At 40.5% G+C, this 13,786-nt stretch overlaps 1 protein-coding gene across 2 annotated transcripts in view; it reads left to right on the top strand.

Annotated features, from left to right (window-relative positions):
* grid2 (glutamate receptor, ionotropic, delta 2) overlaps positions 1 to 13,786 on the top strand; it is a 475,449-nt gene that overhangs the window by 269,789 nt on the left and 191,874 nt on the right. For both annotated transcript variants that reach the window (XM_077223320.1, XM_077223321.1), the window contains exon 4: positions 12,767 to 12,972. In XM_077223320.1, the coding sequence (XP_077079435.1) occupies positions 12,767 to 12,972 (206 nt within the window). The remainder of the gene's footprint in view (positions 1 to 12,766; positions 12,973 to 13,786) is intronic.

Below are 13,786 nucleotides of genomic sequence, written 5' to 3'. Positions count from 1 at the left end.
TCCTGAAAGCTTTCGATCATTTCAGTGTTCTCTTTCCTGCGAATTTGGTTGGAGTAGGCTGTTTTCCTCCACCCTCAAAATGATGTTGCCTCTGTGTTCTTGACGCACATCATGATGCAGAAGCATGGGAAGCACGTCCTGATCGTCGGGTTCCTGAGGGAGCAAGGTAATGTTCTTGTGGCCCTCTTTATCCTCTTGGGCCTTATCTCTGGTGCAACTGCACTGCAGAGACCGCCTCTGAGCCACTGCACGCAGTGAGTTAAAAATTCTGTTAAAACAGTTCTCCTGCTGGCATGGTCTCTACTAGAGGGTAGGTACTTGCTCGCTTTCGGTCAACGAATTGTGCCTGGAGTTTGGGTCTGCTAACTCTCACGAGCTGAGACCCCGGCCTGGATTGTGCCCAAGGTTCCTACCTCTCCCTAATGGGATCAGGTGGTGAGCCTGCAAGCGCTGCCCTGGAGGAGGCAGACCCAGCCCTGGTTTTCTCTGTCCGTCCTCTTCATTGTGGGTTATGTGTACAGAACGCAAGTCTTAGACCTCAGACCAGCTCTTATCTGTTAGGAAATCAGCAGAGAGGGAAGGCTGTTTCCATGCGAAGTTGGCCCACTGAATGGTGGCTGCCTTCATCTTGGTGAAAAATTCCGAGATGCTCATGTCCACTTAGGTGTTGAGCTCCTCTTTGATGAGTGTGTGCTCCGCCTGGGCGTTGACAGAGTGCTTTGCTGACAGATTTTCTAGAGATGGGGGCTGGGCGACACCTAGATTTGAACCGCTGCTTCCAATGGACTCCACCGTGAGCCCGGTTCAAAGCGTTGCCTTTCTGCGCCATTCCCCTCTTATGGACTGAATACATGCGCCATTCTACTCCAGTTGAGTTCCCTTATCCGAACCCTGTTGAGTTCCTCCACACCCCTCCGGTGTCGGACGTGCGGAACGTCTGGTGTTAGGCCTAACACTCGTAAGCAGTGTGGAACTTGTGTTAGGCTGGGTCCATATGTTGTGGTCCCTATGGTGATCCCATATGTGTATTCTTCCACGATACGCCTCCCTACGGCGAGCCCGTGTCTTCCCTCGGCAGAGTCTCTCTGCCGTCACTGTATGGTGAGTCTCCTCCATCTTTGGCTGGAGCCACCCTAGTGACATTCCATATGTCATACTGCCGGTCATCTGCCAAGTTCATATGTGTCTTCTACTAGTTACCTCCCTATTGTTAGCTTATACAGCTTGTACATATTGTTAGCTGTTGCTTATACAGACATTTTATTTCAACATATTTCAGTCTATTTTTACTCATCTTAGTAGGCTATAGCAATATAGTTTGGATGTGTTCATGTAAACATAACGTTTACTAATATATGTGCGAGAGTAAACGGCACAGACACGCGCTGTATAACAGTAGTAAACAAAAAGTGCGCGCCTGTGCCGTTCATTCATCATTTAGCCTACACACAGACACGCAATTCATATTTAAACAGTCTTTTTGCGGTTTACAGGCAGCCACTATTCAATATCGCGATTAGAACAAAGCACTTAAGAATAAATGACTTACTACATCAGCTGGATCCGTTGCTCCTCGAAATGAAACTACCAGCATCTCTGGAACATTTTCCAGGGTTATTAGATAGTATTATTCCTCACAGCGTATGGATACGCTGTGTACACAGCTGTAGTAAGATACTTACTAAACACGATGTGTTTTATAATCCAGCTGGTGGGCGTTGGCATGTTTGAATGGCTTGCCTTAGATCATTTACGTTTGAATACTGCACGCTCTCCGTGGGCGTGGCACATTAACGCGTAATTAGGTATAATGAGCTGGAAAGAAAAAGACTGACATCTCTCTCTTTTCATACAGATTACATAAACTGAGAATATTTGTTTTTTTATATAAATTAATTCATTTAAAAGAAGAGAGTTCAAGCTTCATTATGGAAAAACACTCGTGCCTCTATGACAAGTATGGAAAAACACTTGTGCCTGTTTGACAAGTATTCGCGGAATTACAGTTAATTTTCGGCCGTGTTTCAGAATGGACTTAACTGACAGAGAGAAGGCAGAACGCACATCATGTTTGGTTTTCTTTATTTGGCGAAAAGCACAACACTTTGTTTTTATTGTGAGTATCCACAAAAAAAATAGACACCTATCAGGATCTAATGATGTACAACACTTAATATGTAAGATCAAAATCAACAGAGTATTTTGAGTTTCTTTTGGACTGATAAGAAAAAAAGCAGGCGCGATAGTCGACCTCAGAGGGTTAAAAAAGGGCGTCACGCACGCCTATTCCATTGGCTCGTTCAATAGTACTCGAAGACGATTGGCTCTCTGGCGCGATCCCCATTCAGTCGACGTTGCCTACGTCCTCCTTTCCCTCCTTCAGGGAACGGTGGGTTGCATATGCAACCAGGACGTTTCTTGACATGCAAACATTTCTAAAAGCCAAGTTCTAATTCCTCTTCTGAATGTAGATTGTACAGGTAATAGAGACACATGTTCAACATAATGTGTTGTCTCACTGCTTAAAGGTCCCATATTGTCAAAACTGAAATTTCCTGGCCTTTTTAATGATAACAGAGGTCTAGGGGCTATGCAACTACCATATAAGTTTCAAAACAGTCAATCCACAGACAAATGCACACAGCCTGCATAAAGTAGCTATGCCTTTTCACAAGCTGATGTGACTTCCGTATAAATGTGATGTCAGACTTACTCAGTCACCACCTTCAGTCACCTTCCCCTCCAATGGTGGGTCACTCAGAAAAAAACAGGCCAATCAGAAGAGGGGCTCATGAATATTAAGTAGACTGAGAAAGGAGCTGTACAAATATATTGAGATGGTTTTTGATACTTATACCACAAATATATTCTTAAGGACATTAAAACCTAAAATAAAACTTCATAAAGTTGTACAATATGGGACCTTTAAGGTGTCAGTGACCTCTAATGCGATTACCACCTTCCATAAATTCAGTTTGAATAGGCATGTGTAGCACTTAAAATATTAGAATAACCTGTCCAGCACTTTGTCAAACCAGGATAAGGTTAATTTAATGTGCAGCAGGTCCAAATGAGATGATTTCATGGTTAACAGACAAGCGGATGAAAAAGATAAAGGAAATTGAGTCCCTCTTTTGAGGAGATAATTAATAACGATCTAGGCCAATGACCCTATTATCCTCTTGTGATAACCAGTCGCCCTCTGTATTGTAGGGTGGGTCAGAAGTGAGGATATATTTAATTGGACATTTTCTCTTTTCCTTATTGTACATTGTTACAGGTCGCCACATGTTCCTGAATATAGTTTTCAAAATATACGTCCATCTTAGACCAGCATAGAAATTCTTGTTGGTCTAAGCTGGTCTTTTCATCAGGGACATCCAATATCTCTCTGTCTTTGTCTGTCTGTTTCTCTCTTAGCAAGATGGAACTGTGACATGAAGATTTGTTTTTAGCCCTCATTGTCTCTTTGCTAGTGTCGTAAAGTCTAGTGGCAACATTAAACACAGTAGAGAGGATGCTGCTAGTGGGAGATTCACAGCGTGAGAGCTCACTCAATCAGCGCTCAGCTGCGGGCCTCAGATCTGGTCCTTTGGATTCTGCTCACAGTTCCTACCAGGCCACATATGACTGCGTCACTCAGAGAATTTATCTAGCTCTGGAATTTGATTTAAAGAACTCCCATCAGCCAAAAATAGTGGCAGTTCCCTCTAATCAGTAATCAGTAGACTGAACCGGAAACTGGCATGTATTGACTCATGTCAAGCTTTTGAGTGACTTAAGTCTCAGGCAGGGGTGGATGTGTTCTAATCAAGCCAAGCACCATTGATTTCTCTTTTAGATAGACGGAGGTAGAAGTAAACTTAAGACTTTAGAGTAGTAGTTAGGGATTTAAAAAAAAAGAGAAACTAAAACTTTGCATTAAAGATGCATACAGTATAATGCTTTTATCCAATAATATCAGGGACACACTTAATGACTAGCTGAAACATTCTAAGACTGAACTGAACCCACTTACAGACTGTTTCCAATGACTTGAGCAGATTTTAAACACCGACTGAACGCAACCGTCTCTGACTCTGTGCATTTGGGCATGATCAGTCGTAAGTATCAAATTTCATTCATAATCGGCCTTGCAGTCGTTAAGTGTGTCCCTGGCTTAAGAGGTGGGTATTTATTAATGGGCATCCATCCATCTCAAAAGGAAACCACAAAACAAAGTATGAATTAAATTAAATGATGTGCCCTATTTACTGTATAATAAGAATTGAAACTAAAAGTGTTTTTTTTTTTGTTTGTTTTTTTACTTTCTGATGCCCTACAACCTCATTCCTAAAATATCAAAGCAGCTGCATATTTGTCTATGTATTAGAACCATTTATGCTGTGTGCGATAAACATTAAGGGTTATATTATAAAGACAACATGCAATGTGCAAAATTATTTAATTGGCTTTTGTATTTATATCATATCAAAGCCAAAATAGAAAAAAAGACCTGTTAAAAGAAGAAAAAAAAAACCTTTTCAGTTAAATTTAAAGCAATATGTAACATGCTAATATATATATACTATATATATGTATGTTTATTTATTTATTTTATTTATTTATTTTTTTACATTTTATTTTGCAAGGAAGAACATACTAATACTTAAGAAATATTCCTATTACAAAATTACAGTACACTGTAACAAATTGCTGTAAAATGTACAGCAATTTACTGGCAATTTTGGTTTTGAAACTGCTTAAACTTAAAACTTAAAATGTCCTTACTTAAAATCTACTTCAAACTTTACGGTCAGGCTTTCTTAGGCTTTTTCAAGCCTAACTTTTCTAACAAGTTAATGGCATTATTTCTGAATAACCAGTCTTAAGAAAGCAGAATTAAACCCAGAACAACTTTCCAATTTGAAATCATCGAGTCAAGGTGTGACTAGTTAGCATGGGTTCAGTTCCCAGGGAATGTCAAATGCATAGCAAGTTGGATAAAAGTGTCTGCCAAATGGATAAGAGTTTAGTTATTTAATGTGCAAACAAAGTGACGCAGAGCTATTATTGTGTGTTTTGTGTGATGTTTAGCTCAGTAACATAATTCTCTGACAGGGGAAGTGATAATTACATTACATTACAGATTATAATTACATGTGTATTTTTTGACAGATAAAAAAGGCCTCAGTTGCTTGTTACAGCTGTGTTCTGTGTCTTTTTGTATTAATCTCCTTCGATATAACCTCTCCTGTTAAGACATAACCAATAAAGCCAAGCAGGCTTCTCATCTTTGAATGAGGACTCTGTAATGTCCCGACTTCATAGAGTTGCAACTGAGAAATAGCAAGCAGTGTGCATTAACAGACCATTGCCTTCCACAACCCCATCCTGCAATAGCGTAGCTGTGTTACGTCTTTGTAAAACAGCTTCTACCCAGATGCCGCTCCAGCACAGGGACCGTATCACACCCCCCTATGTGTCCTCCACTATAAACACAAGCTGCTGTCTGCTGAAGCCCTGCCCTCCACACTAGCTGGGGAACCCAATAAGACATTTCCAGCAGAACTGTAGCCGTAGATTTGCTTTAAATTGGATCCAGTGCACAGATGGAGGCACCGGAGCTTTTGACCCTCCTCCGGAATGCTGTGGATGTTGTCCTCATCTTCCCTTTTTAGCTGCATCAAGTGACAGTGTTTCAGTGGAGGTGCAGGCTGCGATGACCCTGCTAATTAAGCCAAGAGCCAAATGACTCTGATTCAGGTTTTTTGGTGTTTCGAAAGTTAAAAACAATGGATTTCTTTTAAATGGTACTTCAAAGGAGAACTTTACACGGGGGTAGTTAACTTCAAGTAGTGACACTACTACTGTAACTTGACTACATTTTTCAGCAGCATGACAGCAGTTCATTTATTTTCTTAAAGGGGTGGTTTACTGCTTTTTTTCTTTGCATGATTGTGTTTATGGGTTGCAATATAACATGTCTTCGTGTTTATTTATTTTTTTAAAAGCCTTATTTTTCATAAATTTCAGCTTTATTGTAAGCCGCTTTCTCCTCTGTCATTTGAACGACTGGTTGACTTCCTGATTCTATGAAACCACTCCCTCAGAAACAGGCATGGTCTCAGATTGGTTATTTGAGCCGGTGTGTTGTAATTGGCTAAACTGCGTAGCGCACGTTGTCCGGAAACAACAAGCCCATTACCTTTACAGCCGAAAGTTGCATGTGCTCCGGTCAAATGTAAATAATGGTGTCAAAAGTGTCGTATCAGTTTGAGCCAGAATCAGACCCAGAAAGCGGCAATGAAGAGAGTCAAGCAGAACCTCCCTAAACACGGCTCTTACAAAACGTTTCTGACTGGTACATTTTTTTATTATTATTATTCTATTCTATTCTACTATTATTAGGCTATATAAGAATTTCGATACACTGTTACTTGAAAATGCTACTGCTGCTTGTTAGCTTTTGAGATACGGTTTTATCCAGATTAAACATTTAAAACTGAATAAATGACTGAGTAATACCGTTTTTTTGAGTTATTGTTTTATCGATATAATGAACAACCGTTTATCTATTCACAAAACTTAGTTTACTCAGTGTGTCGTTTTATTTAGGTGTAAGTTACATGTGGCAACTGTTAAAATGCCAACAGAACGTGTAGACTGATTAACAACAGCTGAAGTTTGCAGTTGCGATTACATATCATTTTTTGAACTTTATACACGTTTGTCTTATACACACAAAATAGCATCGAAATAACTGGCTGCTATAAACATACAGCGTTGGCATTGGTTTACTTTCTTGATCAAATCGAAAAATTACGTCATAAAGTAGGCTACATGGAAAATACATTTACAAAATCAGTACATAATTACAAATTCAGGTCCAAAATGTTTGTACGCGTTTGTCATAGATACACGAAATAGCATAACTAATGGCTACTAAAGCCAGCGCTGGCATTTGTTTACATCCTCGACAAAACTAAAACATTACGTCTGAAAGTATACGTGCAAATACATTTAAAATGATTAAGTCTTACTTACAGGTTGTGGCTTACTTACAACAACTGCTGCCTCTGGTTTTAAAATGAAAAAAGTGAAATCGCAATCAATCACCCCTTTAATAATGTAGCTTTTCTAGTAACAAGGAACTTCATTCAATGAGTAGCACTGTACCTCACTGTTTTTAATTTGCAAGCCGAGGAAATAATAAAACAGTCTATACAATGTGTTATGCTTTCGGTTATGTAAATTAGGTGCAATATTTATTATAAACTTAACTGTTCAAGTTTTATTCTGTCACCCTGATTCAAATTATAAATTATATAGGACAGGTTTTTACTTTTTTACATAACACATTTTTCCCCCCCTAATAACTTAAGTGTTAAACAACTGTTCCCAGCTTGTAATGTAGCTAACTACTTTTATCAAAGCATTAGCTTGACTTTAGTTTAATTTCTTCAAATTATGACAGGTTTGTAGTTTCCCCAACACTGTATGGCTAGGTAAATAAATCTATTTTGCAATTGAGAAAATAATTTCATAGTTCTGTAGCCTGACAATTAAATCAACAAATATATTCTTTTTAGAGACATACTTAGTTAAATAGGAGTCAATACCGTTCTGGAAAATGCAGTTTAAGTTCGGCTGAGAGGCTAATATTTTAGTTGTTTTCTAGCTAGTTAGTTGGTCCATTATTGACTGGTTATTAGCTGGTCCTGGTTATTGTCCCGAGACCATGATCCAAAAATGTGATGGACCCCCTCCTTGACCAGCAGGTAACTGTTTTTGATGTTGTAAGATTGTCTATTGTGGCTAACGACTAGCTTGGACTAGGCAATGTTATTAGCTTAAGATACATTTTCCAGTCATACATTTTATTTTTGTTTCAGTTGAATGAATGAAGGAGGCTTTTATATATTGTTTTACTATGTACTACTGTACACACAAGGTGCTTTACAATCATATCAGCGGATCTCTCCTCAACCACCACCAGTGTGCAGCATCTACTTGGATGATGCGACGGCAGCAACAGTACAATGGCGCCAGTGTACTCACCACACACCAGCTATATGTGGAGAGGAGAGAGAGTGATTCAATGAGCCAATTCAATGGATGGGGATTATTAGGAGGCCATGATTGATAAAGGCCAGTGGATGGAATTGGTCAGTACACCAGGGTTACACCCCTATTATTTTATGAGAAGTACCATGGGATTTTTAGGGTGTGTTCACACTTGTGGTGAAAAAAAAACAATTAGCGTTCACATTGGCATTTTTAACCCTGACCTAAAGGCATAGGGACATATTCACAACCTGATTGGTCAGCTTTATGACGTTTAGTTCACAACAGAACTTACGAACATCCAAAATAATGCTGTGTACTGGGACAAATGTGCTCATTGTATGTGCGTAGCCTACTTGAGGACTCGCAAAGAGCTTATAAAATGTGTAAAGAAGTCGCAACAGCAGCAGGAATCCCTCCGTCACACACACAAATGAAGATCTGATGCAAGGAGATGCGGTTCTGATGCCTGTATCGAACTGTGATGGGGAACATTGCGACTAAACAGGTATGCTTGAACATTCTGTCATTTTTAGGGCCGCATCTTCTTACATCATGTCCCGTTTGGGTTTGTTTACATGTCTTTGGTCCGTGTTGCGTTCATATTTAATTCAAACCGCACCAGAGTTCGTTTGGAAGCGGACCGAGACCCATCTTTTCAGTCAGTCTCGGTCAGCTTGTTTGGTGCGCACCAGGGTTCGGATGGCAGTGTTCACACAAATGAACCACACAAACAGAGCAATCACACCAGGGTTTGTTTTAATCGAACCAAAGGGTGTGAACACACCCTTAATGACCACAAAGAGTCAGGACCTCGGCTTAATGTCTCACCCGAAGGATGGTGCTTGTTACTGTTACGAAACAGAGGACCCGGAGATAGAGAAACAGGTGATGGAGTTTATTTGAAGCAAATGGGCAGACTGACTCAGCAGGACTGACGTGAAGTAACTCAGGCTCGGCAGGACTGATGTGAAGAAACTCAGGCTCGGCAGGACTGACGCGAAGAAACTCAGTCTAGGCAGGACTGACGTGAAGAAACTAAGGCTCGCCAGACATGACGTGAAGAGTCGGAGAAAGACAGGGTACTTAAGTGTCGAAGTCAATTAAGTTTATTTCCTCTAAAATCTGGATGAGGACAGGAACTCTGGACGGGTGGTCTCGGCGGGACGAGACTCTGGACGGGTGGTCTCGGCGGGACGAGACTCTGGACGGGTGGTCTGGGCGGGATGAGACCCTGGAAGGTCGGACTCAATGGAACGAGACTCTGGTTTGGTGGAGGGGTGAAAGCCGAGTTTTTGTTTACCAACACCCACTCCACACATGCGGCTAAATCTTCATTAGGACCGCTCCCTGGGAGGCGTATTCGGGACCGCTCGCTGAGGCTGGCATATAGAACACGCACAGCGTGCAGTCAGGATAGTGCGTTAGGCACGTCAACTCCAAGAAATCCCTGGTGTGAGACTCCAGGGAGCGGTCCTTCTGCTCCAGGCATAGCAGGTTAACAGCAGGAATGTCCATTTTGCTGCAATCAGGGTCAGGGTCTAGTCTTCTGTCACGAAACAGAGGACCCAGATACAGAGAAACAGGTGATGGAGTTTATTCGCAGCAAATAGGCAGACAAACAGGTAAATGGTCAACACTAGGTACAGGAGAGCACAGGACACAGACACTGGAGAAGAACGTAGGGGATGACCGTCGGAGATGATCGCTGGAGATGAACGCTGGAGATGAACGCTGGAGATGAACGCTGGAGATGAACGCTGGAGATGAACGCTGGAGATGAACGCTGGAGATGAACGCTGGAGATGAACGCTAGAGATGAATGCTGGAGATGAGCGCTGGAGATGAGCGCTGGAGATGAACGTAGGAGTAGACCCGGGAGATAAAGGTCCTCAGGTTTCACACACTAGAGTAAAACGAGACTAGACAACGAGGGAACACAAGGTAAGTGGTTTTATGTTGAAGATAACGAGGGAAATTGCTGACAGGTGCAGGTGATTGTGAAGAAGGCGCAGTTGTGGGCCAAGGAGGATGCTGGGAAATGTAGTGAAGGAGGTGGTGACCGTGACAGTTACAGTACAGTGTCCCCTTCACTATACTGGGGCGTTAGGACCCACATAGCAACTCCTGCTGGCCTCGCTAACTTTTCTTTCAGCAGCAACCTTGTTTTCCCAATAGGTCTCCCATCCAGGTACTGGCCAGGCTCAACCCTTCTTAGCTTCAGTAGGCAATCAATCTTGGGCCACAGGGTGATATTGCTGCTGACATGCAGATGCAGTTACACATATCAAACATAAGCATGATAAGTCTTACTTTAGCGCCTTGTGACTGAAGGGCTACCTACAGTAAAGACTCTTTTATGTGATTTTTTTCCTGAAATGTTCTTTTTTTCTTACATCTCTGTCACACATAGAGTATCACCTTCAAATCCCCCCACCTTAATTTCTCCTGGTTCCCTCGCCCCAGTCCTATCTTTCAGGGACACTTTGATCCTACGTTCTCAACGCCTCCCCGCTCTGCTGGAAATGGTTTGATGTAGGGAAAGGCCGCCTGTGCAGAGGGATGAGTGTGCAGCAACTCGTCCTCTGTGAAATACATCTTTTATTTAGCACAGCCCTGAGACAGCACTTCTGCCTCGCCACACCGCAGTGATAAATGTTCTACACAGGTTTCTGCTGCCACCCACTCCTGAGCTCTGTTAGCACACATGCTAATGCATTTCTGTGCTACACGGTCATCACAGTAATGTAGAAGGTGAAAATAAAATGGTTGATATTTACCAGGCGTTTGGGAGTTTATTTCTAGTCTGATACTACTGAGAATAAAATGGGTATAGCCATTTCACATTATATTTGAAAGTCATCAATTTTAACATTTAATAGGCCTTCAAATTATTAAACATCTGTTTTCATAACAACAATACTTATGGAACATGATCCTTCTTTTACCAACTTTTATTTTAAATGAATGTATAACAAGTGTCAAACATATAATTTAAAGTGTGTCATGACCTCTGGTAAGCACCCCTCTCTGTTTGAATGAGTGCTGTGATTGCACGGAGCGTCAGTTTGGTTCATAATGTGCTGGGGACAGAGATGCATTCGGAAGTGCATTTTCAAAAGTGCTGGGTACAAACTTGTCAAACTGTTCACCCTCTCTGCTCAACCCATAAATTAATACATCGATCCGCAAAATTTGTTTGAGTTCTTAAATGGTCTAGTGGTAAATCTTTTGCCAAGCTTGTCAGAGGTGACGGGTTCTAATCCGCACTCGTATAGTTTTTTTTTTTCTCTCATCAAAACTGAATATGTTCATCAGTGGTTACAATCTATATCAAGCAGGGACACCTTTGTGTGCATTTTATTTTGTGATTTCTCCGGAATGAATAGATAGTCTCTGCAACAGCGATAGATTGAAGCGCACGTCCGAGTGAAGACTGCGCGAGCCACAAGAGATCACTGTATCCATGACACTGATCGCAGCGTCAAAGAGCGCTCAGCTTGAGTTCAAAAACAACACATTTTAGCTCTAAATCTCTTATTTAATAGCGAACTAAATGAATGCTCTGCTAGTTAACTGGAGATGTTTCATTTATTTGTATTAGGTACATTCATGCCTCAATGTTTCAAAAAGTGGTGGGTACAAAATGACTCATGACGAAATCTGGTGGGGACGCGTACCCACCGTCCCCACCGAAATCGACGACTATGTGTGATTGACCGCTCTGTAGTTTATTGGGTCCTTTCAACATTTCTGCTCACATTCTAGTTAATTACTTACATTACAATTACATTCTAGTTAATAGTAATAGTTAATTACTATTTCCTAACAAAATTTGTTCACTTCAGAGGTTGTGTTATGCATACACTATTGTGCTAAATAAATAATCACTTTTTATTGATTTACACTTTTTTATGTTACATTTTAATATACATCCGTGTTACATAAATGGGGACATGTTTTATTGGTCTCACATTTGCGTTCAGTAATTCAATTAAAAATTCCTTTATTTAAAAGTGTTTTATAAAAATACAAACATTCTTTAAAAAAATACACTACTATTCAAAAGTTGGGGGTCTGTATGAGATTTTAATGTCTTTGAGAGATGTATCTTACGCTCAAATAAGGCTGCATTTATTTGATAAAAAAAATCAAGGTTGCAAAAATACACTAAAATAGTTATATTGGGAAATATTATTTTAAAATAACTGCCTTATTTTATGTGATGGAAAAGCTGAATTTTCAGTAAACTTCAGTCTTTAGTGTCACATGATCCTTCAGAAGTCATTTTAATATTCTGATTTGGTACTTTTCTTACTATTGTCAATTTTTAGACGTGTTTTCCTGCTTAATATTTTTGTAGAAACTGTGATACTTTTTATTTCAGGATTCTTTGTTGCATAGAAAGTTATCTCCAGTCATATCAGTAGCAAAATAATTTCACATGGATCAGGTCCCCTAATGGGGGCAGCCATCTTGAGATCACATGACAGAAGAATTACTGCTTGCTTTATTTCGCAACCTGCAGATTAAATAATATTTGAGTATTGCATTTCTACAATTTCATCACTAACTTAAACATTCTTGTATAAATACTAGAAAAAAAATCCCACACTTTTAAGGAAACATATTTGTTTGAATGCAGACTGGCTCTGAAACACACTGTGCCTTATAGAAAATGAATGTAGTTTAAATGATATTGTCTGTTGTTGTTGTTCAGATATCCGGGGTATAGAGAACTTCCTGGATCAGACGTCTCAGCAGGGGATGGATGTGTCTCTACAGAAGGTGGAATCTAATATTAACATGATGATCACTGGAATGTTCCGCACCATGAGGGTGGAAGAGCTGCATCGCTACAGGGACACACTGAGGCGTGCTGTGCTGTTCATGAGCCCAGCCACTGCCAAGGCCTTCATTACTGAGGTATCTTCACACACACACAAGCAAGTATGAATAAATATCGCACACCAGCACTGAAAATGTTCACACTTGCATTTCATACAAATGGTTCCCTTTAGACTAATAGATTTTTTTGCACTGCACATATACAAGTAATGGCCCTCAAATCCAGCCAGCGGGCATTTAATGCAAGGCCTTTAATCTTTCAGTTCATCTGGCAATTAAAGGGTTAGTTCACCCAAAAATGAAAATTAAGTCATTAATTACTCACCCCCATGCTGTACCAACCCCGTAAGACCTTCGTTCATCTTCGGAACACAAATGAAGATATTTTTGATTAAATCTGAGAGGTGGATCACTGCTACATAGGCTGCCAGAGGGAATGAAACTTGACGGCCCAGAAAGTCATTAAAGAAAATGTTTAAATATTCCATGTGCCTACAGTGGCTCAACTATAAGTTTATCAAGCGACGAGAATACTTTTTTCCCGAAAAAAAAAACATAATAACGACTTTATTCGACTATTCCTTTTCTTCCTTGTGAGCCTGAGACGAGAGTTCAAGAGATTTCCACGACGCATGCGCGAGAACTGAGAAGAGAACGTTCTTCTTCTAATACTTCTTGTTCAGTTCTCGCACATGCGTCGTGGAAATCTCTTGAACTCTCGTCTCAGGCCCACAAGGAATGAAAAGGAATAGTCGAATAAAGTCGTTATTATGTTTTTTTTTCGTGAAAAAAGTATTCTCGTCGCTTGATAAACTTATAGTTGAGCCACTGTAGGCACATGGAATATTTAAACATGTTCTTTAATGACTTTCTGGGCCGTCAAGTTTCATTC

This window comes from Siphateles boraxobius, unplaced genomic scaffold (genome assembly GCF_051911475.1).
Source record: "Siphateles boraxobius isolate OS27281-9 unplaced genomic scaffold, OSU_SipBor_1 9, whole genome shotgun sequence".
Classification (NCBI taxonomy): domain Eukaryota; kingdom Metazoa; phylum Chordata; class Actinopteri; order Cypriniformes; family Leuciscidae; genus Siphateles; species Siphateles boraxobius.
This window is presented reverse-complemented; position numbering and strand designations above follow the sequence as displayed.